Source organism: Doryrhamphus excisus, chromosome 3, assembly GCF_030265055.1.
Source record: "Doryrhamphus excisus isolate RoL2022-K1 chromosome 3, RoL_Dexc_1.0, whole genome shotgun sequence".
NCBI classification, from domain to species: domain Eukaryota; kingdom Metazoa; phylum Chordata; class Actinopteri; order Syngnathiformes; family Syngnathidae; genus Doryrhamphus; species Doryrhamphus excisus.
The window spans coordinates 11,095,231-11,122,811 of NC_080468.1; the positions used below are offsets into that span (position 1 = coordinate 11,095,231).

The window sequence follows — 27,581 nt, forward strand, 5'->3', positions numbered from 1 at the left end:
TTAGTGTGATGTGCTTTATTGCTTGGCACACAAAACCATTGTTAGAAAATGCACTTTATTCGCTCTCAAACGCATTGTGAGCAAAGCATGATACGTCATGTCATTGTGAGCCAGCGGAGGCTCATTCCAAGTGTGCCTGACGCAGCTTCGCATCCCGTTCTATCTGCAACAGTTTCAGGTGGCTGAGAAGCACTGCTGTGGAGTTACAGCTAAAATGAGAAAATGTGTTTCTCTCGCTGTGATAATGTATTTCAAGCACCCCATAGGCTTTGTGGTAAAAAATTTCTCCATATATGGCACATGTGTGCCACGTCCAAAAAAGCACTCCACTCGCTCAGAGAAGGCCTCCGAAGCGCGTTTTGGCACTTATGGAACACATTTAGTGTGATGTGCTTTATTGCTTGGCACACACAACCATTGTTCGAAAAGGCACTTTATTCGCTCTCAAACGCATTGTGAGCAAAGCATGATACGTCATGTCATTGTGAGCCAGCGGAGGCTCATTCCAAGTGTGCCTGACGCAGCTTCGCATCCCGTTCTATCTGCAACAGTTTCAGGTGGCTGAGAAGCACTGCTGTGGAGTTAAAGCTAAAACTAGAAAATTCCCGCAGAAATTTTGATGGACTGGCCACCTCTGCTGTGAACCTCGGGCCCGGTGTGCCAACGGCTACCGCGGTAGCACCTAGCAAGAAAGCCTCATGTACGGAAAAGGTTGATGCAGTCCCATAGTGTCCACACATCATGCCAAGTGTGTATTTGCCTTTAAACTTGAGTAAATTAGCTAAAATGCTAACATGATAACGGCTACCGTGCTAACACGTAGCAAAACAGCCTCAGGTCCTGAAAAGTTTGGGGCAGTCCTACAGTGTCCCCACATCATGCCATGTGTGTATTTTCCTTTAGACATGAGTAAATTAGGTAAAATGCTAACATGCTAACATTCATCATGCTAGCACCTAGCAAGAGGTCCTCAAGTTTACAAAGTACCAAGGTTGCACTTTGTGCTATTTTTAGAACAGCTCATGCCAGAGAAAAGAATGAGAATTTACAGACTTTTCACAGCCTTGTAGCTCAGCCATACGGCCACGTAGAAACATGATTGACGGCTCGTTTTTTTGATAAACTTCTGAACTCTCTCTGTGGCTAAATGCTAATTGCTAGCATGTTAGCATTTAAGCTAATTTACTCATGTCTAAAGGCAAATACACACATGGCATGATATAGGGAGGTTATAGGACAACCTTGGCACTTTCCAACCTTGAGGCTCTCTTGCTAGTGGCTAGCATGCCTGTTAGCATGTTAGCATTTAAGCTAATTTACTCATGTCTAAAGGATAATACACACATGGTATATTGTGCGGACACTATAAGACTGCCTCAAACTTTTCGGCACCCGAGGCTGTCTTGCTAGGTGATATCATGGTAGCCGTTAGCATGTTATCAATAAAGCTAATTTACTCATGACTAAAGGCAAATACACACATGGCATGATGTAGGGATGTTATAGGACAACCTTGGCTCTTTCTAAACTTGAGGCCCTCTTGCTAGGTGCTAGCATGGTAGCATTTAAGCTAATTTACTCATGTCTAAAGGCAAATATACACATGGCATGATGCAGGGAGGTTATAGGACAACCTTGGCAGTTTCTAAACTTGAGGCCCTCTTGCTAGGTGCTATCATGATGACTGTTAGCATGTTAGCATTTATGCTAATTTACTCATGTCTAAAGGCAAATACACATGTGGCATGATGTGGGGACACTATGGGACTGCCCCAAACTTTTCGGGACCTGAGGCTGTCTTGCTAGGAGCTACCATGGTAGCCGTTAGCATGTTAGCATTTAAGCTAATTTACTCATGTCTAAAGGCAAATACACACATGGCATGATGTAGGGAGGTTATAGGACAACCTTGGCACTTTCTAAACTTGAGGCCCTCTTGCTAGGTGCTAGCATGGTAGCATTTAAGCTAATTTACTCATGTCTAAAGGCAAATATACACATGGCATGATGTAGGGAGGTTATAGGACAACCTTGGCAGTTTCTAAACTTGAGGCCCTCTTACTAGGTGCTATCATGATGACTGTTAGCATGTTAGCATTTATGCTTATTTACTCATGTCTAAAGGCAAATACACACGTGGCATGATGTGGGGACACCATGGGACTGCCCCAAACTTTTCGGGACCTGAGGCTGTCTTGCTTGGACCTAGCATGGTAGCCGTTAGCATGTTAGCATTTAAGCTAATTTACTCATGTCTAATGGCTGTTTAAATCCCTAGTTACCCAGGGGATGCAAGACCCTTACTTCCCCCTCGTGTTATGGGGGAACAGGCGCACCTCCCTGCCTGACTACTCCGTTTAAAGGGTTACGACCGCTCGCGTGAAGGAGAGGCCTCGAAGTCAGGGGCGAGAGAGACTCACCCAGGTATTAACAGCAGAGGCGGCCCCGTTGCATCCGAGCCTACGCACGACCAGAGTAACCACGGGTTGGTTGTGCGCGACACCGGACCCTCTGCTTTAAAGGCTGCTCTCTCTCTGATACGAATTGTTGCTCTTGGTAAGGACCTGGGGTTATTTACTCATCTGTTAGCGATCAGAGGGACCTGTTGGTTATCGGTTACCGGAACAACCTAAAAGGAATTTATTTACAACACATGCTTTACTCTTTTATGTCACAGAAGCAGGTAATGGGAGACAACTCTCGGTAAAAGAGCGAAAAGGTTTATTAAAGTTGGCAAGGGCATTTCAGCAGGTTCTAATAGACTGTAAGGTAAATCAGACAGGACTAGCCGCATGAGCTCCACTCACATACCTGGCTGCGGAGGCGTATGCCGTAAGCCTACGTAACGCCTCGCTCCTAGGAGTAGTGAGCCGCAGGAGATGATAAAAAGTCCCATAAGGTAAAAAGGGCTGCTGGGGGATGATCGGAGCAGGCGGGAAACCGGGTGATCAGTCCGACGTCCTTCCTTTGGTTCACTGGTGTTCCGGAGTATCACTTGGGCAAGGCGGGTTTGGGGGCAGCTGTGGCTGGCTCCGGTTCCCCGTTGGCTCGACTCGTATCCCGGGAGCGTTCCAGCGAACTTTCTTCTTATGTGGAGTGCAGCGTTCATCTGGCCCGAGGAGGCTTCTCTTCCTCGGCTTCTTGCAGTGAGATCGTGCGGGTGGTCAATTATAGCTGTCCCCTGAGTCTTCTTGGTGAGCCTGGGAGCTTCTTGTAGTGCTGCCTCTTGCTAGGCAGCTTGGAACCAGCCAAGAGCACTGAGAATTCACTCTCTTTATGTTCAATTAGGCCCTGCCCTTGTTCCACCCTTTCTTCATGGGTCCTCCCAGAGGGAGGTGACTTTCAGTCCGGTACTTTCCCAGTTCCCGCCTTTCTCCGCCCAAAAGGTGGTCCTTTTCTCTGGAAGGGACTTTCCCTTGTGACCTTTGGCCTAGTTAGATGGTTTTGTGATATTGGAGCTCATAACGGCAGTTTAATGACATCTGTTCATAACATTCCTACTTATTCTTTCATACAGTCATGCAATCATGTTGTTACAACTTTGATCATAGGACATTTGTTCATGAATCATCACATGTATTTGATCAACACATTAATAAGTGCCTAGCGAAGCGATAGTTGCAAGGGTTCCTGTGGTGGTGTAAAGCAAGTATGTGTGTGTTGTTCCCTATAAATGCACATGTCTGACATGGTATCGATTAACTTGTGTTTTATGTAGTTACCTGTCTAAAAGCGATAGATGAGCATGTTGGACTGTTTCTGTTTCCTGATCGTTACAACTTGAATCGACTTAAATCACACTTTGTCTACCTCTGGTGTACAGTTTGTAGATTACACCTCCTCCTACCGGCCCTTGGACTGAGGTGTCTTTCCAGGTCACTTGACACCCCCTCCAGGAATCCGCTTTGTTACCCTTAACTATGTCGGATTATTACAGTGTGACCGGGAAGTTGTATGAAAGTCCACATAGAACAGTCCAGCGGATGCATGAAGTTGATCCTCAGAGGCCCTGGTCCCCGAGACCCCCAGGGCGGAGGGGATTGACGACCTGGACCGGACGTGGCTCCTCATCTTGACCCGCTGGTAGGGGACCTTCCTCACGCTTTCGTGCTGCCGCCTTGTCGAGGGCCTCGAGTAGGGCCCTGGCCACGGACATGGAACGGAGGACATCATCCACCACCTGCTCCACAGCAGGATGCAATGGAGAAGGGATCGGTGAAAGCGGAGGGGACTCAGGTTCCTCGGCGGAGGGTCCCCTGTCGTCGTCCTCTGGCTCAGGCTCCGGAGTGCAAGGCCCCCTTCTGGTAGAGACGTTCTCGGGTGCGCTGGTTGTATGGCGAGGGTCGCCGTCGTGCACGATGGTCACCTTGCCCTCAGCGTCCTCTTTGGCCACGATGGTACCGTTTTGGCGCCGTACTGCCTTGGCAGGAGATCCCACGCTTGGCCGGTCCTCCTCCACCGCCCTAGCCTCGACTGGGCGACTGAGAAGGGACTTGGCCGGCAGCGGCTGATCGTAGGGGCCCAGGCCGATGCACATCCCGCACTCCAGATGTGTTGATGTGGTGAGCCTGCCATCGGGGTACCGCCAGGTGGAATGGTAGACCCCCTCGAATTGGCCAAGCACGTGGTTGTTCTGGGTTCTCCACACCCTCCTCCGCTGGAGGACGCCTCCATACACTCGTTGGATTTCTGCGGCTCTGGATTGCACCATACAGAACGGGGTGCATCTCATCTCCTCCAGGGGTAGCTCTAGGGTTGCTTTGCGATATACCCCATTAGGGGTTTGGTCATTAGCGACAGACCAGTTGTAATAACACCTCTGGTAGGGGAAACAGCAAAATCCCCAGAAGGTGTTGTCCTTCACCCAGGCGAAGTCCATGTCGTTGTCCCCACAGGACAGGCATCTGGGTTCAGTCTATGGGTTGTAGAAAAGGATCTTTAACAGTCGTTCAGCACGCTCAGGAAAGAAGAAAAAGGAAAAAGGAAAAAGAGACACGCTTGATGTTGTTTTAGCGTGTTGCTCGTGGCGAAAGGGTAACATGCCAGGTCGCCGTCGACACCCTGGGTGAAAGGGGTCTAGGGTGCCCTGCCACTCGTTGAGCAGTAACCGGGAAGAAGGCAGCATAAGTCATGAACCAGGCAACCAAACAGAGCTGACTGACTAGGTCTACCCAAATTTAGAGCGGCCAATATGCCCCATCCTATCCCCCAGCCCACCAGGGCTCCTGTTCTTAGCCACCATTCTCGCTTCCCTAGGGTAAGGCCAGCTACGAGGCTTGTTATGCGGACTAGGAGAAGGGTTATTATCAGGCCTTCCAGCGCTAACGTAGCGTAGAGTATAGGGACTATGAATGCGGAGGCTATGTCCATTCCAACCCAGATTAGGAGTAGGGCTACTTTTCCTTTCCCCATCCAGGTGGTAACATCAATGGGGATGCGGCTCATCAGGTACACCACAAAGAGGCCTAACCCTAGGCATCGTATTCTGTACAAAAGCCGTAGAGCCACTACCTTGCCTATCATCAGGATAGCAACTACAATTCTAAGGGGTTGAAACCCATTCCATATCCCCATACATCCGTACATAGCCCAACATGAAAATAGGATCCAAAATTCTGTCTCACTTACATTTGGTATGGCCCCAAGTACCGCAGGTCCTGGGAGGGTTGTTTCGTTTTGGGGTCTAATGCTGCTGCTGCTGCTGTTGCCAGAGTCCATGGTTAAGCTTGCTTACCTTCTCTTACCCGGTACTTGCTCTAGTGATCTCGAGGATCAGACTGTGCTGGGGTGCTCCCAGCTGCTTCTTTTATGGACAGCTTGGCTCCTCCCTCGACTCCTCCCTCGGATGTCCGGTGAGTCAGCTTCCTCTTTTGCTCAGCCAGCTGCTGATTGGTTACTGGCAGCACCGCCTTCCAACTGAGGGCGGGGCTATGGGTCACATCCTCTTTTGGTGGCGCAGTCTTGTGTTGGCTGCGGGCGTGAAGGGTGTCCCAGCCTGTTCTCTCCTTCTCCCTCAGGACTCTGATTCCTCCTCTGATCAGTAGTGGTAGCATGACAGCGGCAAAGATGATCCCTGCTGCCAGCAGCAGCCATGGCCACAACTTGGCCAGCAGGCCGCCGATCCATCCCCCCACTGTGGAGGCCACGCCATCTGCCAGTCCGACTACTCTTTCGACCACTGCCCCTGCTGCCTTGGCGAATACTTTCCCCGTCACTTCGATCAGAGTGCACTCGTGCTCCAGAGCACGGCTGCCGCAGTGTAGCCAGTGCTCGCTGGGGGAGTAGCAAGTCCCTTCGTTGTACAGATGATTGGGTCCTAACCACTCGAAGCCGGAGATCTCTTGGCCTTTGCAGAGGTTCTGTCGGAAAGCATGTCCTTCGGCTAGGAGGAAAGCTGCGTTGCCCACTTCAGGCAACACCTCCAGCCATCCTCTTGATCTGTTTGCAATCCCTGGCCCTGTCATCTTAGCCAGGCAGTGTGCCTGTGCCTGTGGTTGAAAGGCTCGTTTCCATCCTTCATGATGTTTCTCCCATCTAGCCCCTAGCTCAGGGGTCAGCAACCCACGGCTCCAGAGCCGCATGTGGCTCTTCAGCCTCTTTGTTGTGGCTCCCGTCACATTGCTCAAGTATTTTTTTTTAACACCCGAATGGGGAAAATACGCATCTTTGAAAAAAATCCGACTTTCCAGACCAAGACTACTTGATCAACTCTGAACTACTTTGATACCCCAAAATTCCCTCCAAATCTGGCAGTCAATCAAAATCTTGGGAGACTCGCAATTCGCTCTGAATGTGAGCACGTCTCTCATTCATTCATTCATTCATTTTCTACCGCTTATATTGACGAGGGTCACGGGGGTGCTGGAGCCTATCCCAGCTGTCTTCGGGCGAGAGGCGGCGTACACCCTGGACTGGTGGCCAGCCAATCACAGGGCACATATAGACAAACAACCATTCACACTCACATTCATACCTATGGACAATTTGGAGTGGCCAATTAACCTAGCATGTTTTTGGAATGTGGGAGGAAACCGGAGTACCCGGAGAAAATCCACGCATGCACGGGGAGAACATGCAAACTCCACACAGAGATGGCCGAGGGTGGAATTGAACCCTGGTCTCCTAGCTGTGAGGTCTGCGCGCTAGCCACTTGAGCACGTCTCTGCTGTTTTTAAATGATGTTTTGCGGCTCCAGTCTATTTTTCTTTAGTGAGCCAGGGGGTAAAATGGCTCTTTTGATTGTAAAGGTTGCCGACCCCTGCTCTAGCTGGTAGGTGTCGACTTGGTGTCGAATCATTGCGGTAGTGTATGCCACCATACCATTTCCAGGCCGGGATTGCCCTGCAATCGCCTCGGGCTAAGGTTACTTCACAGATGGTCTCATCCGTGTTGCACTGCATCTTCCAGGGTTGAGGCTGTACTGCTATCGGAGGGTTCTGTCCCTGATAGAGCGTGCGCTCCCTAGAGTAAACAGTGTCTATGTACTGGTAGTCAGAAGCTGTGAGGCATGGTAGAACGCACATCTGGACCTCCTTAGGATTTAATCCCCACCAAGTATGTGTCTCATCCCGGTGGAATGAGACACATGCTTGTAGGATACCTTTCATAGTCCCGTTCTTCACTAAGTCCCCACAGTCATAGAGCCACTGGGGGATTATCCCTTCTTGGACTTCATTCAGTGTGCAACGAGGTGATGCGCCGTTTTTCCACCATACAGTCCCGTTCAGGCTTTCATAGGCTTTCTTGACCACACAGCGGTCGATCTTGTTGAAGTCGTCCTTACCCACCCCTTTCAGGTCGTCAGGAGTAGGTAGGCGTTGCACCAGGAAGTTACTGTTGATCGGGCCATATACCCCTGTCATGTCGAAGTTCTGACCGTTCCAGGCTCCCACGTAGTGCTTCAGATTCTTCCGCCATACCCAAGGGAGCGAGTCGTTCAGCCAGGCGTCGATTTGCACTCCTCGCGGCTGAGAGGTGACTGCTTCCTGGGTGAGCACTAGGAAGTTCTCAGCACAAACCTTACCCATCGTCCAGTAACATCTGTCAAGATGAAGCATAGACGCCAGGCAGGCTATCACTAATGGGTGTCTGAGCTTCAGCTTCTGCAAATGCTGGTACGCGTCTGAACTGGGTAGCATGTTCCTTTGCAGTTGTTTGAGCATCCCTTCGATCTTGGGTTCCCATTTGGCCAACTTGGTGACATCCACTGTTTTAGGCCAGCCCATGGTTGATCCTGTCGGGGTGTTCACGTCTCTCCTGGCTTGGCGTTCGGGTACGGGCCAGTCGGAAGGGGCCACCTTGATGTATCTTTTGGTTCTTTTCCCCGGGTGCGTCACGTACCTTGCCGGTGTCCATATCAGCTCCGGACTAGGGGTGGTGGTTGCCTTGGCTTTTGGGCAGGACCCCTCTTTAGGGACCTTTAGCTGCGGTTGAGCTGGGGTGTCTGTGTTATTCCCCGTGCCGTTGTTGCACGTCAGATTCAAACAGCTGCAGCAGGGTCTCAGGCTCTCGCAGACGATCCCATCGTCCTGGTACGGTGCATCGAGGATTACTCCCTTCTTCCACCTGCCCTGGTTATTCTGTCCTGGCACGGGCACACAGACGTATGTGCAATGCCAGGTAGGGCTTTCTCCTTCTTTCTCTAGCCAATTACAGGAAACGGTCTTGGTGGTTTTGTTTAGCCATACGTGCACCTCCACTTGTAGGTGGTCTTTCGAGGGTTGTTCACATGCGGGGGTTACTGTCCAGTCCTTGCCGCTAAGGCCTTCTTGGGTGATGTGGTCCTGAAGGTCAGTGTTGGTCAGGAGCTGTGTTTCTCCATCCTCTGCTACAGCTGTCTGTTCGTCTTTCAGTAAAGCTCCGATACCATACCGAACGCCGTCGGTTGTCTCGGGGTTCCACTTGATGTTGAAGTGGTATTCTTGAGTGTCCCAGCACTTCTGGGTGAACCGTTTGGTGGTTCTGTGACGGACCCTAATCAGGTCCAACGTCCAAGCATCTCTTCAGACGGGGGCGGTGTTGGTTGTAGGATGGTGGTTCCTACACTACCTCTTGAGAGTGTAGCTACCACTATGCCCAACACAACTAAGGCTATGATCCAGACGAGTATCAGGAGGTTACATGGCGAGAATCTTCGTCTTGGACGAGGGAGCTCATATATGGTTTCGGGAGGAATGTTGCTGCTGCGGAGGTTTTCATAGATGACTTCGGGGGTTGGTTCTTCATAAATAGGTCCTAATAGGTCCTAATTCGTTGTCCACAGTAGCATCCCCGCCAAACTGATTTCTACGTATTCATCTTGTAGGGGGTCGGAGTAATTGGGTCCCCATCTTAGGTCTATGTGTGTCCCGTTAAAGGTGATCTGGCTGGCGTTGAGGATCCATGGAGCCCTGGCTGGGAAATCGCGATCGTTTCTCTGACGGTAGTATTGTGGAGGCCATGGTTGAAAGCGGCACTCCAACCGTCCTTCCCCATGGGTGGGTCTTGGTAGCCAATTCCACGTATGGATTTCGATTTCCTTCACTCTGTCTGGATCTTCCAAGGCACCTTTCCTCCTCCACATGCGGTATTTGGTCCAATAGTTGTCGGATGTACGGGTCATGCAGTTAATGTGGTAGTCTTTCTTGGGAGTGTTCGTGGTAGGTCCTGGTTCGATAGGGTTGTCCTTTGTCTTGTTCTTTTGGGACAGCCACGCGATGTGGTACATGAGCATCATTGTTGTTTACCGGTCGATGGCCTCCTGCCCCACGGCCAACACTTATCTGCTCCTAACTTCTTGGGCTTCGGTTGCTTCCTGGCAACTCTTCGATACTCTGGTTTTACTGCAGCTTCTGCTTCTTCTTCCTCCACGACCTCCTCGTCTTTGATTGCAAACCTCACTGTCTGCGCACTTTTGTCTGCCACTGAAGGACCTCCTTCCTCCATGGGGGCGTGTCCCTCCCCCTGGGGGTTGTTCCCTTCATGAGCTTCTTCTGATTCGTCGATCATTAACTCCTCCTCTGAGCCGGATTGGTCTTGCGGTGATTTCATACGTAGACTGTCTAACGTGGTTCTCACCTCCACTTCAAGCCCCACCCCAAAGAGTCCCTTGTATGGCTCTATGGCCATGTTCACTCGTACTGTGACTCCGGTGATGTGCTCTCGGTGGCTTGGTGCCAAGCTCCATGTAGCCCTGGACCCAGGGACCTGTAACAGTCCGTTCACCTCAGGGTCTTCAGGTGTTATCAGGTACAACCCTTCCTTGTATAGATACAACATTGTCCTTCTCCACCCGTCCAGCGCTGTGGTGTATCCGAACAGGTTACAGTTCTGCATGTTTTTGGCCTTTAGATGGACCCTCAACCACAGGTTGCATGACAACTGGCCATACGTGGAGTGGCCACATGGCCTGTAGCATACCTCCAAAGGCTTTCCACTGTTGGATCGTCTTGTCTTGTCCCTCCGGCGTCATGGCGGCTTCCACCTCCCCTCCGCCTCGGAAGGGTAGCAAGGGAGCCAACGGGCTCACAGCTGGTGTCACTCTCCATCCACCAGAACTCCCAGCATCGATCAACTGTCCATTCCCTAGCCCCGTGAGGCATGACGGGCAGTACCATAGGGTTCTTCCGTTCCAGGTACACGCACAGTCCTGCTCGATGGTGTCAGTGCCAGGGAACCCTACATCCCACTGCTCCTGGAACTGCAGCCGCAGGAGCTGTGTTCCTCTGCAGCAGGAGCAGATGTAGGTGTCCATCACCTTGGCCGGGTGATGTCTTACCAGGTTTCTCATCCTCCCTATATCCTGGTCCGGATGGCCAGGTGGTCGCATGAAGCTAGGTCCGCTCCATACGGTTGGCAACTCTTTTTCCACTCCACAGACGGCACAGTCGAAATCGGCTTTGTACCATCTCACTTTCTCTGCCTGTTCCGTTAGGCAACCTCTTCTGGCGTTCTCCAGCAAGGACAACACTCTGCCGGCCCAGATGCCGGTCAGTGTTCTTCTTGTGACAACCAACCCTTTGATGGTGGCCAGTCCAATGAAGGGTGGTTCGGCTGTGTGTTGTCTGGCCATTCTTCCTCTAGTTATTCCTTGGTCTGAGTTGGAGTCCCGGGTATGGGCTTCAACTGCTCCACCCCTTGGATCCCTTTCTTCTTCAACCGCACTGTGTTGCGGTCCAAGATTTCTTCCACCGTGTCGGTCTGCTCGTACTTGGCTTTTACGGCTGTATTGCTAGGTGCATCTCTTGCCTTGATCCACACTCGCTGTCCAACGCAGAATGTGCCTATGGTCTTCTGTTCTTCCTTTTTTATCTGACTTCGCCCTGTGTCTGACATCACGAAGGGGCGTTGGTTTAACTCTTCTGAGGGGGAGGGTCTGTCTTGTCTCCACTTCCCATTGAGTTGCACCGCTATCTCCAGGGCCTTAGTGCTCCATTCTTTTCCGTTGGCATTCTTTCCTAACCTAACCTAATTCTTGATCAGGCCGATGGTTCTCTCAGCAACTCCGTTTGCTTGGGGTGTATACGGGGGCGAGTACACTCGTTCCACTCCCCACTTCTGGCACCATTTGTCCATTACAGCATTTTTGAAGGGTGTTCCGTTGTCTGTCCTCAACTCCTTCGGTATGCCTAACCACAAACAGCCTTCTTCCAGAGTACGTAACACGCTGTTGGCGTTGGCGCTTCTCACCGCCTTCAACCCAACGTGTCCCGACATAGTGTCCACAAGCACGATAAGATACTTTTCTCCTTTCATACCTTTCACTCCCATAGGCCCGGCTATGTCCATACACACCGAACCCCATGGGATTGTGCTCTTGATGGTTAAGCCTTCCGCTCGTTGCCCTCTGCGGCCTGCTTTGTATCGGCCACAGGCCTCACAGTTTCTCAGGGCAGCACGTACGGCTCTATCGGTGATCCAAAGGTCCAGTTTCACCAACTCCTTCCGTGTGGGTAGTGGGCCAACATGGCCAAGCGCTTCGTGTACGGCCTGCACCACCTTCCCTACGGACTCCTGCGGGACTAGCCTTCCCTTAGGCGTCGCATCCCACTTCTCACACCCTACTACTATGATCCGTCTTTCTTGCACGAAACGATCCACTTGATCGTTCCCTTGCCAATGAGCCCCTTCTTTCGTATGGGCTCTCTGGTGGACAACGTCTACTTCCATGTTCAGCCGTAGCTCGGCTATCTTTTTCCATAGCTCGCTGTGTGCTACCGGCTTTCCTTTTGCTCCCTCGTAGCCATTCTCTTCCCATATGGCCAGATCTTCCTTGAGAGCTTGAGCACAGTAGTAACTGTCGGTTACTATCCGTATCTGTTTCACGTGTCGTTCGGTTGCCTCCAGTAGTCCTTCTAGGACCGCTGTGACTTCTCCAGCTTGAGCACTGCCAACGGTCTTCCCTCGTCGGCGTACTCGTTCTTCACCATCTTGGTGAAGGATAAAACCCCAGTAGGCGTGTCGGTCGTCCCCTTTCTTGGACCCATCTGTGTAGAGGAGCCAGGCGAACGTATGCTCTTTTTCCTGACTGGATTCTTTGGGTTTCTTGGAGGGTGTTGCTGGCCCTAGCTCGAGGTCTGGATCCAGTAGGATGTCTTCCCACCTTCCCCATCTCACGTTGGTAGCTTTGGTGCTTTCAAGGGTGTTTTTCCTCAGGAACCGGTGCACGTTACTCTGTGTTGTTACTTTGATTCCTTGTCCTTGGGCCAGGTCCTTCAACGCACCCCAGTATTTGGCCAATACTGCTAGCTCTTTTTCTTCTTGTGGGTACTTCTTTTCTACTGACGATAAGGTGTAGCTCCATAATGTTACTAGGCCTCCGCCTTCGTTCTTGACTGCCACCACTGCGTCGTCTTCTTCGCAGGTTACGTCTGCAACCAGGCGGGCGGTTAGGCTTCTGGGCTCCAGCCTTACTGCGTCCTTGATGGCCTGTTTCAGAGTCTCCAGGTGATCCTGGTCCTCTGCTGACCACGGCCATGCTTTGGTTACCTGCTCTTCGCTCGGTTTCTTGAGTCGGGCATACAATGGTCGGGCATGCTTCTGGTAGTGTGGCACGTGATCTCGGACGTAATTACACAGCCCCAAGATCTTTTGCAGCTCGTTCTCCGTGGTGGGAGGCATGATGTTTTCGATCTTCTGCCTATACCCGTCGGAGAGTCCCAAATCAGCGGCTACCTGGAAGCCCAGATAGTCGACTTGATATTTGGCGAGCTGACACTTCTTGATGTTGAGACCCGCCGTCGTGGTCCTGTTGATGACTGCTTGCAACAAGTCCAGGTGTTCTTCCTCGGTGTCGCTTGCCAAGAACACATCGTCGATGTACACAGCGACAGGTAGTTCCTCCAACACCTGTAGTACTGCTGACTGGAACACATTAGGCGAGTTCTTGTACCCTTGCGGAACCGTTGCCACACGTATGCCTTCCCTCTATGAGTGAATGCCGTCTTTCCTTGCGATGTCTTGGCTATTCGCAGTGAGAAGAAGCCATTCGCCAAGTCTATGCATGACTTGTATTTCTTTACTCTCAATGTTTTTATGGATGCTTGGGGATTGATTAAGCTGGCTCGATTAGCCACCGTTCTCCGGTTCAGTGCCTTGAAGTTGATGACTGGTCGCCAACCGCCTCCTACCGACTCAGGCTTCTTTACAGCCTGGATCGGGCTGTTCGTGATCGGGTATGGTTCTTCCCGAAGTATGCCCAGCGTTAGTAGTTCGTTGACGATCACATCCATCTCGGCCACCGCCCCTGGGTTCAGCGGGTATTGTCTTACCGGGGGATGTACTCCTCCTTCGATGGTATGTACGTATTTGGGTCCCAGATCCCCGCAATCATTCTTGAAATGGGCCACCGCGGCCCCCTCTAAGATCTGGGCCAGTCGCTGCTTTCCTGCGGGGGAGAGGTCGCTGTCCTGGACCTGCTGCGCCTTCACCGCAGGCACGTCAACGGGCTTGTACCATTCCCCCTGAGTGGAGCCGAGCTTGACGGTTCTTGCTTGTAGTTTCCCCAAGCGTTCTTTGAGGGATCGGGTCTTCGTTCCCTTCGTGTGTAGGTCTTCCACATCCCTCAGGGTTATTAAGTTGTTAGGGCCTATAAGCCATATCAGTCCTTTCCATATCCCAAACGGGATCTGCTTAGCGGTTCCGTCTGCCAACACGACATCCAAGTGTCCTTTTGGTTTGAGGCGTCTGCGGATCATCGACACCTCAGCCCCTGTGTCCACTAAGTAGGGTATGCCCTCTATGTCAGTATAGAGCATGTCCCCGCTACGGTAGACACCGGCCTTTATGACCCGCACCTCGTCGGTCATCATTGGCTTGGCCCTCCGGCTCCCGCTGCCTTAGGGGACTCACGGAGGGCTGCCCTTTCTTCTGGTGTCATCTTGTTATACTCTTCAGCTGGTATGAAACCTACAGGGTTCTTTTTCAGAGGAGGTCTTTGTTGCCTTGGCATCAGCGTAGGACCGCTACTCGGCCTTTGCTGGCTAGGCTCATAAGGCTTCTGTGGTTGATTCACCCTTGGGTCTGAGCGGCGTTCGTTAGGCCCTTGCTTTGCTTTGCGCTTTTCAGCATAGTGCTTCCTGAGCAGGTCCCACTTTCTTACTGTAGCATCTATGAGGTCCAACTTTGCATCGGACTCCAGGGTTACAAACAGCTGCTCACTTTCCGCTCCTTTCACCACCTTTCGTAGGGATCCTACGTATCTGGAAGGGCCCACCACCGACTTCATACGATGCCAGATAGGCGCCAAGGCCTGACCTTGCCTCAGCTTCTCTCGGGCCGCTTCGATAAAGGTATCTTCATCGTCTTCTTCGTCTTCCATCGTTCATAGACCTCCTGAGCCGTCTCCTCTCGTCCTACTTCTTCCGTTGTGACAAACTGTAGCCAGGTCTTTTTGGCTTCTTCGCTGACACCACAGCACTTGACGACCTTCCATGTGTCCCGTAGGTACGCTTCGACCGATTCCCCTTGTTTTATGGGCCTTATGAGGTTCTTCAGGGTTATCAGGCCTTCGTATCCCCCCGCTAACCCATCGTCACGTCGTTGGGGGACGGCGGCTTCGGACACAGGAGGAACCGGCACATGACGAGGCATAGTCATAACCGTTGCCCTGTCGTCCTGATCGTCTACAACATCGCAGATGGTTAGATCTCTTTTGGATTGGTTGTAGGCTGTCTGCTTCAGCCGTCGCAGCATTGTGTCGTATAGCACAGCCACAAAGCCTTCACGGAAGTTCTTGGTCAGGTCTCGGTAGCTCATGAGGGTATGGTACGACGGTGTCATAAGGAAGTTGGCCATCTCACCCCAAATCATGCGTACCTCTACCACCGTTTCCTGATCCAGCCTGTGTTGCCACACCGGCGGGATGGTGTAGTTCGTTTGTCCTGCTTCCAGCACGTACGCTTTTCTTCCATCTCTTGTCTCCACGTACCCCCATTGCACGTCTCGGGCTAGTCGTTCTGATGCACGGTAGATATCAAGGATCTGCACTGCGCCTTTCCGTCCCTTGTATAACCCGGACTTCAACGCTTGCTGAGGGGGTTCGTTGGGTTCGGCTTCAGACCGTAGGCTGTGGTTCCTCAGGTCTTCGTCGTTCTCTGCTGGGTAAGTGGGATCTACCCTTGCCTCTTCTTCAGCCTGAGGAAGCGTAGCGGGAGCCGGTCTTTCTGCTCCTCTTGCTCGTTCGGGTTCAGCGGGTGCGGGTTCAACAACTGGATCCCGCTCCTCTTCCAACGAAATGAGACTATGTGCTGCTATGCTCCCCGGGCGGGAGGCTAACGGGTCCCTTCTGACCAAACTGGATCGAGGGCGAGGGGGCGATGGACTCCTGCTGATGTCACTCCCTGGGCCTCCCCTGGTCCCCCTTTGTGAGCCCTGTGGGCCAGTGTTGCACACAGGGACTCCCTCCGGGGTTCTCCCTGGCCAAGGCTTCGGGGTTGACACTGCTTCGGATGGCCACTGCTTCTGAGGGGTCGTCTGGGTCGAACCAGCCAGAGCTGCAGCCAGCCTCTCCTTGTTTTGCTTTGGGGAGGACGCTACGATGATCTCTGTCCCTGCTGGTAACAGATGGCTCCGTTCGAGGCATACCTGGCTTGCCACTTCAGCAGCCAGACGAGCTTCCAGCCATGTGAGGGTGTGAGAACGCAAGCCGTCCATGTACATGACTAGCCGCCGAGCACCTCGGTTAATGGCTCCTCGGATCCCCTCTTCCAGTCGTCTTGCCATCTCTTTCTGGTATCCTTCTAGGTCATGCTTCCCTCCGTACTCCCTGATAGGGATGTGCAGGGTTAGCCAGTAGCGGCTTATGCCTCCACTGGTTGCCATCAGGTTTATCTTTGTTCCTTGACTTATCCGCTTCTGTAGCTCTTGTTTCAGTTCGTCTCGATAGTCGCTTCCCATCAGGTCTCTCAGGTTGGACTTGAACTTCTTGTTTCTGGGCTTGTAACGGTCATCGGTGAAGACCAGCAAGGCATCCGCCGTCAAGTCCCTCAGGTCCCCCACGTATTGGTACAAGGCTTTATCCCCGTACCGCAGCAAGGGCCAGACCCCCGTGGGTAGAGGGCTCAGGTCTGGTATGTGTGATTCCTTTCCCCTGGATGTCTTATCCATCCTCTTAGGGGTGTGGTCCCATGTGCGGTGGGGCACATCCACCTGCACCGAGCCTATCAGACTCGGTCTTGTAGGTTGTGCAGGCTCGGTGTGTTGTCCCAGCTCGGGCTGGTAAACGTGTCTGTGAGGTTGCTCCATCGGCGGGACTGGTTTCGCTACCCTGGCCGGTTGGCCCTGTGGTGCTCTCCCTGTCGGTCTGGCTGCGTCTATCACCCTCGCTGCTTGGACCGGCCTCGCCGGTTCTCTGCCTCTCTGCTCGTGTTGAGATGGCTCGGGCTGTTTTCTTTGCTCTGTCTCTTCTTTTGGACTCGGATCAGGAGTATGAGGTCTGGGGAGAGGAGACCAGGATCCGGCTGGGTCGGTTCCCTGGTCCTCGGTGCTGCTGAGCGAAATGGGTCGGGGTCCCTCATCCGGTCCTGGGACCGGTGTTTGCGGTTTCCCCAAGGATGGTCCGGCTTCCTCGGTGGTTTGTAGCTCGAGCCCGGGATGTAACGATGCAACTTCCGTAGTATCTCCTGATGGTCTTTGCGTCTGGATATGGCTTTGGTGTTGACGTTGACCAGGTCCGGCTGAATCTTCACCTCCTTTGCCAACATTTTTACCACGCTGTCGTAGCCCTCGGAGGTGCTCACCAGATGGGTGATGGGTCCCCCCGTCCAGGTTGTCAGCAACTCGTTCCACCAAGTCAGCCACTGTTGGGTCTCGTTGTCGTTGCTTGGTGTCTTGGAGGGGTGACTGACCACCATAACCATCTGGTCCCCTTCCGGGCTTGGTCGTAAGGACTGTGCAAACGCTCTTCCATCCGTTAATATTTGGTGCTCCAGCACTGCTGGGAGCATACACGGATCGGTCGACGGGTTCAGGCTCTCGTATTCCTGTCGTGCCTGATCCGCCCATCTGTGCAGTCCTCCACCCCAAAGGAGGATCTGTGTTGGGGTATTGTGTTGTCCCACCAGATGAGGAGACGAAACCCGTACTTTGGGCCTCGTGCCTCCTTCTGTCATCTTTTCTTCCGGAGTTGCTCCTTTATTGTAGTAGGGGTGAGTTGCTGCTCTCCCAAGCCTCTCGTTCCGGTTCGAGTCTGGGAGGGAGCGCAGCTTACTGGTTACTCGACGCTGAGTCCTCCTCCGCGCCTCTTTTCTTCTGGACCTATCGCTCGTACACAACCAGAGACGACAGAGGTCTCGTATCAGCTGTGGGCCTTCGGGTTCAGCGACAGCGTGATACTCAGGGTCGGCCACTTTGCCTTGGCTTTCCCTTTCTTCCGTATGAGCCGTGGCTCACACGGTCGCGTCGACGTCGCTTCTTGCTCCGTCCAACGTCTTCAACTGTGTTCACACAAGAATCACGGGAAGCGTCCTTGGATCAGGCAATAGATGCACACGATGAGCCCCAGGAAAACCATCGGGTCACTTTGTTCCTCCTGCCGTCCTCGAGCGCACTCCTCTTCGGTCCTTCTGTACCACCCTGACTGCACGTCTCCTTGGACGCTCGGGCGAGGGTGGTCAGACCTCTTGGCGTCCACCAGCTCTTAGCGAGAAACAGTCTTTGTCCTCCTGCCGTTGCCTTCTTGGCCACACCGGCAGGATTGTTCTTTTCCAGGGACTCGTTCCCTCAAAGAGCAACTGCTTCACACCGTTCTCAGGGTTATATAAACACGAATATGTAAGTGGAGCTCACAACCGTTTTGGGAAGAAAAACGCCTATAAACTCACACTCGGGTTCTTCTGGCGCTCGGCCTCTGTACTAAACAGCCAAACCGAGCCCCACGTTGGGCGCCACGTGTTTAAATCCCTAGTTACCCAGGGGATGCAAGACCCTTACTTCCCCCTCGTGTTATGGGGGAACAGGCGCACCTCCCTGCCTGACTACTCCGTTTAAAGGGTTACGACCGCTCGCGTGAAGGAGAGGCCTCGAAGTCAGGGGCGAGAGAGACTCACCCAGGTATTAACAGCCGCGGCTTGGCAGAGGCGGCCCCGTTGCATCCGAGCCTACGCACGACCGGAGTAACCACGGGTTGGTTGTGCGCGACACCGGACCCTCTGCTTTTAAGGCTGCTCTCTCTCTGATACGAATTGTTGCTGGGGTTATTTACTCATCTGTTAGCGATCAGAGGGACCTGTTGGTTATCGGTTACCGGAACAACCTAAAAGGAATTTATTACAACACACACTTTACTCTTTTATGTCACAGAAGCAGGTAATGGGAGACAACTCTCGGTAAAAGAGCGAAAAGGTTTATTAAAGTTGGCAAGGGCATTTCAGCAGGTTCTAATAGACTATAAGGTAAATCAGACAGGACTAGCCGCATGAGCTCCACTCACATACCTGGCTGCGGAGGCGTATGCCGTAAGCTAACGCCTCGCTCCTAGGAGTAGTAAGCCGCAGGAGATGATAAAAAGTCCCATAAGGTAAAAAGGGCTGCTGGGGGATGATCGGAGCAGGCGGGAAACCGGGTGATCAGTCCGACGTCCTTCCTTTGGTTCACTGGTGTTCCGGAGTATCACTTGGGCAAGGCGGGTTTGGGGGCAGCTGTGGCTGGCTCCGGTTCCCCGTTGGCTCGACTCGTATCCCGGGAGCGTTCCAGCGAACTTTCTTCTTATGTGGAGTGCAGCGTTCATCTGGCCCGAGGAGGCTTCTCTTCCTCGGCTTCTTGCAGTGAGATCGTGCGGGTGGTCAATTATAGCTGTCCCCTGAGTCTTCTTGGTGAGCCTGGAAGCTTCTTGTAGTGCTGCCTCTTGCTAGGCAGCTTGGAACCAGCCAAGAGCACTGACAATTCACTCTCTTTATGCTCAATTAGGCCCTGCCCTTGTTCCACCCTTTCTTCATGGGTCCTCCCAGAGGGAGGTGACTTTCAGTCCGGTACTTTCCCAGTTCCCGCCTTTCTCCGCCCAAAAGGTGGTCCTTTTCTCTGGAAGGGACTTTCCCTTGTGACCTTTGGCCTAGTTAGATGGTTTTGTGATATTGGAGCTCATAACGGCAGTTTAATGACATCTTTTCATAACATTCCTACTTATTCTTTCATACAGTCATGCAATCATGTTGTTACAACTTTGATCATAGGACATTTGTTCATAAATCATCACATGTATTTGATCAACAAATTAATAAGTGCCTAGCGAAGCGATAGTTGCAAGGGTTCCTGTGGTGGTGTAAAGCAAGTATGTGTGTGTTGTTCCCTATAAATGCACATGTCTGACATGAGGTATCGATTAACTTGTGTTTTATGTAGTTACTTGTCTAAAAGCGATAGATGAGCATGTTGGACTGTTTCTGTTTCCTGATCGTTACAACTTGAATCGACTTAAATCACACTTTGTCTACCTCTGGTGTGCAATTTGTAGATTACACCTCCTCCTACCGGCCCTTGGACGGAGGTGTCTTTCCAGGTCACTTGACAAGGCAAATACACACATGGCATGATGTAGGGAGGTTATAGGACAACCTTGGCACTTTCTAAACTTGAGGCTCTCTTGCTAGGTGCTAGCATGATGACTGTTAGCATGTTAGCATTTAAGCTAATGTACTCATGTTTAAAGGCAAATACACCCATGGCATGATGCAGGGAGGTTATAGGACAACCTTGGCAGTTTCTAAACTTGATGCCCTCTTGCTAGGTGCTAGCATGTAGCTGTTAGCATGTTAGCATTTAAGCTAATTTACTCATGCCTAAAGGCTACTAAGCACATGTCAAGATATGGGGAGGTTATAGGACAACCTTGGTACTTTCTAAACTTGAGGGCCTCTTGCTAGGTGCTAGCATGATGACTGTTAGCATGTTAGCATTTTATCTAATTTACTCATGTCTAAAGGAAAATACACACATGGCATGATGTGGGGACACTGTAGGACTGCCCCAAACTTTTCAGGACCTGAGGCTGTTTTGCTAGGTGTTAGCATGGTAGCCGTTAGCATGTTAGCATTTTTGCTAATTTTCTAAAGTTTAAAGGCAAATACACACTTGGCATGATGTGGGGACACTGTAGGACTGCCCCAAACTGTTCAGGAACTGAGACTGTTTTAATAGGTGTTAGCATGGTAGCCGTTAGCATGTTAGCTAATTTAATCACGTGTAGAGGCAAATACACACTTGGCATGATGTGGGGACACTGTAGGATTGCCCCCAAAATTTCAGGACCTGAGGCTGTTTTGCTAGGTGTTAGCATAGTAGCCGTTAGCATGTTAGCATTTAAGCTAATTTACTCATGTCTAAAGGCAAATACACACATGGCATGATGTAGGGAGGTTATAGGACAACCTTGGCAGTTTCTAAACTTGAGGCCCTCTTGCTAGGTGCGATCATGATGACTGTTAGCATGTTAGCATTTATGCTAATTTACTCATGTCTAAAGGCAGATACACACGTGGCATGATGTGGGGACACTATGGGACTGCCCCAAACTTTTCGGGACCTTAGGCTGTCTTGCTAGGAGCTAGCATGGTAGCCGTTAGCATGTTAGCATTTAAGCTAATTTACTCATGTCTAAAGGCAAATAAACACATGGCATGATGTAGGGAGGTTATAGGACAACCTTGGCACTTTCTAAACTTGAGGCTCTCTTGCTAGGTGCTAGCATGATGACTGTTAGCATGTTAGCATTTAAGCTAATTTACTCATGTTTAAAGGCAAATACACCCATGGCATGATGCAGGGAGGTTATAGGACAACCTTGGCAGTTTCTAAACTTGAGGCCCTCTTGCTAGGTGCTAGCATGTAGCTGTTAGCATGTTAGCATATGAGCTAATTTACTCATGCCTAAAGGCTACTAAGCACATGTCATGATGTGGGGAGGTTATAGGACAACCTTGGTACTTTCTAAACGTGAGGGCCTCTTGCTAGGTGCTAGCATGATGACTGTTAGCATGTTGGCATTTTATCTAATTTACTCATGTCTAAAGGCAAATACACACATGGCATGATGCAGGGAGGTTATAGGACAACCTTGGCAGTTTCTAAACTTGAGGCCCTCTTGCTAGGTGCTCGCATTTAAGCTAATTTAATCATGTGTAAAGCTAATTTAATCATGTGTAAAGCCAAATACACACATGGTATGATGTAGGGAAGTTGTAGGACAACCTTGGCACTTTCTAAACCCTAGGCTTTCTTGCTAGGTGATATCATGATGGCTGTTAGCATGTTAGCATTGAAGCTAATATGCTCATGTCTAAAGGCAACTACACACATGCCATGATGTGGAGACACTGTGGGACTTCATTAAGACTTTTGGGACTTGAAGTTATGATGCTAGGTGCTACTATGGTAGCCGTTAGCATGTTAGCATTAAAGCTAATTTACTCATGACTAAAGGCAAAAACACACATGGCATGATGTAGGGATGTTATAGGACAACCTTGGCACTTTCTAAACTTGAGGCCCTCTTGCTAGGTGCTAGCATGGTAGCATTTAGGCTAATTTACTCATGTCTAAAAGCATATATACACATGGCATGATGCAGGGAGATTATAGGACAACCTTGGCAGTTTCTAAACTTGAGGCCCTCTTGCTAGGTGCTAGCATGATGACTGTCAGCATGTTAGCATTTATGCTAATTTACTCATGTCTAAAGGCAAATACACACGTGGCATGATGTGGGGACACTATGGGACTGCCCCAAACTTTTCGGGACCTGAGGCTGTCTTGCTAGGAGCTAGCATGGTGGCTGTTAGCATGTTAGCATTTAAGCTAGTTTACTCATGTCTAAAGGCAAATACACACATGGCATGATGTAGGGAGGTTATAGGACAACCTTGGCACTTTCTAAACTTGAGGCTCTCTTGCTAGGTGCTAGCATGATGACTGTTAGCATGTTAGCATTTAAGCTAATTTGCTCATGTTTAAAGGAAAATACACCCATGGCATGATGCAGGGAGGTTATAGGACAACCTTGGCAGTTTCTAAACTTGAGGCCCTCTTGCTAGGTGATAGCATGTAGCTGTTAGCATGTTAGCATTTAAGCTAATTTACTCATGCCTAAAGGCTACTAAGCACATGTCATGATGTGGGGAAGTTATAGGACAACCTTGGTACTTTCTAAACTTGAGGGCCTCTTGCTAGGTGCTAGCATGATGACTGTTAGCATGTTAGCATTTTATCTAATTACTCATGTCTAAAGGAAAATACACACATGGCATGACGTGGGGACACTGTAGGACTGCCCCAAACTTTTCGGGACCTGAGGCTGTTTTGCTAGGTGTTAGCATGGTAGCCGTTAGCATGTTAGCATTTTTGCTAATTTTCTAAATTTTAAAGGCAAATACACACTTGACATGATGTGGGGACACTGTAGGACTGCCCCAAATTGTTCAGGACCTGAGGCTGTTTTAATAGGTGTTAGCATTGTAGCCGTTAGCATGTTAGCTAATTTAATCACATTTAAAGGCAAATACACACTTGGCATGATGTGGGCACACTGTAGGATTGCCCCAAAAATTTCAGGACCTGAGGCTGTTTTGCTAGGTGTTAGCATGGTAGCCGTTAGCATGTTAGCATTTAAGCTAATTTACTCATGTCTAAAGGCAAATACACACATGGCATGATGTAGGGAGGTTATAGGACAACCTTGGCACTTTCTGAAGTTGAGGCTCTCTTGCTAGGTGCTAGCCTGGTAGCCGTTAGCATGTTAGCATTTGAGCTAATTTACTCATGTCTAAAGGCAAATACACACATGGCATGATGTAGGGAGGTTATAGGACAACCTTGGCACTTTCTAAACTTGAGGCTCTCTTGCTAGGTGCTAGCATTTAACTGTTTGCATGTTAGCATTTAAGCTAATTTACTCATGCCTAAAGGCTACTAAGCACATGTCAAGATATGGGGAGGTTATAGGACAACCTTGGTACTTTCTAAACTTGAGGGCCTCTTGCTAGGTGCTAGCATGATGACTGTTAGCATGTTAGCATTTTACCTAATTTACTCATGTCTAAAGGAAAATACACACATGGCATGATTTGGGGACACTGTAGGACTGCCCCAAACTTTTCAGGACCTGAGGCTATTTTGCTAGGTGTTAGCATGGTAGCCGTTAGGATATTAGCATTTTTGCTAATTTTCTAAAATTTAAAGGCAAATACACACTTGGCATGATGTGGGGACATTGTAGGACTGCCCCAAACTTTTCAGGACCTGAGGCTGTTTTGCGATTGCCCCAAACTTTTCAGGACCTGAGGCTGTTTTGCTAGGCGTTAGCATGGTAGCCGTTAGCATGGTAGCATTTAAGCTAATTTACTCATGTCTAAAGGCAAATACACACATGGCATGATGTAGGGAGGTTATAGGACAACCTTGGCACTTTCTGAACTTGAGGCTCTCTTGCTAGGTGCTAGCATGATAACTGTTAGCATGTTAGCATTCAAGCTAATTTACTCATGTTTAAAGGCAAATATACTAATGGCAAGGAGGTTATAAGACAACCTTGTCAGTTTCTAAACTTCAGGCCTTCTTGCTAGGTGCTAGCATGGTAGCCGTTAGCATGTTAGCATTTAAGCTAATTTACTCATGTCTAAAGGCAAATACACACATGGCATGATGTAGGGAGGTTATAGGACAACCTTGGCACTTTCTAAACTTGAGGCTCTCTTGCTAGGTGGTAGCCGCAAGCATGTTAGCATTTAAGCTAATTTACTCATGTCTACAGGCAAATAGACACATGGCATGATGTAGGGAGGTTATCGGACAACCTTGGCATTTTCTAAACTTGAGGCCCTCTTGCTAGGTGTTAACATGGTAGCCATTAGCATGGTAGCATTTAAGCTAATTTACTCATGTCTACAGGCAAATACACCCATGGCATGATGCAGGGAGGTTATAGGACAACCTTGGCAGTTTCTAAACTTGAGGCCTTCTTGCTAGGTGCTAGCATGTAGCTGTTAGCATGTTAGCATTTAAGCTAATTTTGTCATGCATAAAGGCTACTAAGCACATGTCATGATGTGGGGAGGTTATAGGAAAACCTTGGTACTTTCTAAACTTGAGGGCCTCTTGCTAGGTGCTAGCATGATGACTGTTAGCATGTTACCTAATTTACTCATGTCTAAAGGAAAATACACACATGGCATGGTGTGGGGACACTGTAGGACTGCCCCAAACTTTTCAGGACCTGAGGCTGTTTTGCTAGGTGTTAGCATGGTAGCCGTTAGCATGTTAGCATTTTTGCTAATTTTCTAAAGTTTAAAGGCAAATACACACTTGGCATGATGTGGGGACACTGTAGGACTGCCCCAAACTGTTCAGGACCTGAGGCTGTTTTAATAGGTGTTAGCATGGTAGCAGTTAGCATGTTAGCTAATTTAATCACGTGTAAAGGCAAATACACACTTGGCATGATGTGGGGACACTGTAGGATTGCCCCAAAAATTTCAGGACCTGAGGCTGTCTTGCTAGGAGCTAGCATGGTAGCCGTTAGCATGTTAGCATTTAAGCTAATTTACTCATGTCTGAAGGCAAATACACACATGGCATGATGTAGGGAGGTTATAGGACAACCTTGGCACTTTCTAAACTTGAGGCTCTCTTGCTAGGTGCTAGCATGATGACTGTTAGCATGTTAGCATTTAAGCTAATTTGCTCATGTTTAAAGGAAAATACACCCATGGCATGATGCAGGGAGGTTATAGGACAACCTTGGCAGTTTCTAAACTCGAGGCCCTCTTGCTAGGTGCTAGCATGTAGCTGTTAGCATGTTAGCATTTAAGCTAATTTACTCATGCCTAAAGGCTACTAAGCACATGTCATGATGTGGGGAGGTTATAGGACAACCTTGGTACTTTCTAAACTTGAGGGCCTCTTGCTAGGTGCTAGCATGATGACTGTTAGCATGTTCGCATTTTATCTAATTCACTCATGTCTAAAGGCAAATACACACATGACATGATGCAAGGAGGTTATAGGACAACCTTGGCAGTTTCTAAACTTGAGGCCCTCTTGCTAGGTGCTAGCATTTAAGCTAATTTAATCATGTGTGAAGCTAATTTAATCATGTGTAAAGCCAAATACACACATGGTATGATGTAGGGAAGTTGTAGGACAACCTTGGCACTTTCTAAACCCTAGGCTTTCTTGCTAGGTGATATCATGATGGCTGTTAGCATGTTAGCATTGAAGCTAATTTGCTCATGTCTAAAGGCAACTACACACATGCCATGATGTGGAGACACTGTGGGACTTCATTAAGACTTTTGGGACTTGAGGTTATGATGCTAGGTGCTAATATGGTAGCCGTTAGCATGTTAGCATTAAAGCTAATTTACTCATGACTAAAGGCAAATACACACATGGCATGATGTAGGGATGTTATAGGACAACCTTGGCACTTTCTAAACTTGAGGCCCTCTTGCTAGGTGCTAGCATGATGACTGTCAGCATGTTAGCATTTATGCTAATTTTCTAAAGTTTAAAGGCAAATACACACTTGGCATGATGTGGGGACACTGTAGGACTGCCCCAAACTGTTCAGGACCTGAGGCTGTTTTAATAGGTGTTAGCATGGTAGCCGTTAGCATGTTAGCTAATTTAATCACGTGTAAAGGCAAATACACACTTGGCATGATGTGGGGACACTGTAGGATTGCCCCAAAAATTTCAGGACCTGAGGCTGTCTTGCTAGGAGCTAGCATGGTAGCCGTTAGCATGTTAGCATTTAAGCTATGTGGCAGAGAAGAGAGGAAACCTCAAATAATTCTGGCCACCTGAGCAGGAGAAGGAGGGGGAAGAACTAAGAGCAGATTATTTTTAAGTCATTCAAGACCCTAATCGGAAAAGGAATGAACTCAAGTAAATCTGGAAACTGAAGGAGAAACTGAGACAAGACAAATTATCAGCGGTAAAGAAGAAAGTTTCTTGAAGCAGGTTGGATCTGAGGCTCTGTTGGACCTGCTGTCCGTGACTGTTTTGTCCCTCCTCGTTTGTCGGCAAAAGCTAAGTCTGGTCTCCTTCCTTCGACTCTCCTGGCTTCCTCCATTTTCCTTTCTCCTCACATTCCCCTTACCTTCTGGTTTCCTCAGCTCCTGGAACATTACAGCTCCCAACCCATACACCTACACTAATCATTGCCCCTTCTTTCATATCGAACTGGACTGAACTGATTGTGAAAGGACTTGTGAACTATTTAACCCCCTGCAAACACTACATACACACTCCCACGCCTCACGGAGAGAACAGACTATCTGGGTTCCTAATTTATCGAATTTAATTGCTGGACTTTTAATTTATTTTGTGTGAATCCGCTTTTGACTTTGCAGTAGATTATTTTGTGAATATGAATTTTTTCATTATGAGAATTTGAAGGATTTTTTTGTGATTACATGAAATGCAAATGATGATTTGAATAATTTGAATGTTCTTTTTCTGGATTTGAATATATAAGTTATATTGACTTTGAGTATCTTATGTATTTTTTTTATTCACTTCTGTAGCACAGGTTAAGCTAGCCGGATGAATAAATCCAAAGGTTATCTTATCTAATTGACAGGTCAGTTTATCTTTTCCCTGTCTGGCGCCCAACCATTGTTCCTATTTGGAATCGTTTTGATACCTTTGGTAAAAACCTACGCTACAGAAATGGCGCCCAATGTGGGGCCCGAGGCCATGAGTTAAAGCTGCAATTGTTGTTTTGATGTGCTATACTATGCAATGCTTATATGTTTTTGCTAATACTCTTGCATGTTTGAATGTTTTTGTCAATGTTATGCATGTTAACTGTTCTTTGATGCTATCCTGCATGCATTAAGGGTTTTCGCAAGCTACTTTGGATTGCTGCTGTGGGTATACTGCTTTGATTGCTGTGATTGACTCTGTAATGCTGCAGTTAATGAAAAAGGCACATCTCACCTAATTTATTTGGATATATCACACAACTTACATTATGGATAATCAGCAAACTTCTTCAGTGTCACCATCAGTTTCTCTGGATATAGAAGCTCCTGATGTTCATACCCCTGTCCCTAACTATGGTGTAAATAGTGCACACTTACAGACTTACTTCACAACTCCCCATCAGCCAC

General features: G+C 49.4%; 1 protein-coding gene across 1 annotated transcript in view; it reads right to left on the minus strand.

Annotated features, from left to right (window-relative positions):
* Nucleotides 1-2,266: 2,266 nt before the first annotated feature.
* LOC131126550 (uncharacterized) overlaps nt 2,267-27,581 on the minus strand; it is a 71,822-nt gene continuing 46,507 nt past the window's right edge. Inside the window, exon 2 of the mRNA XM_058069208.1 lies at nt 2,267-4,915. Coding sequence (XP_057925191.1) covers nt 4,001-4,879 — 879 coding nt within the window. The 5' untranslated portion in view covers nt 4,880-4,915 and the 3' untranslated portion in view covers nt 2,267-4,000. The remainder of the gene's footprint in view (nt 4,916-27,581) is intronic.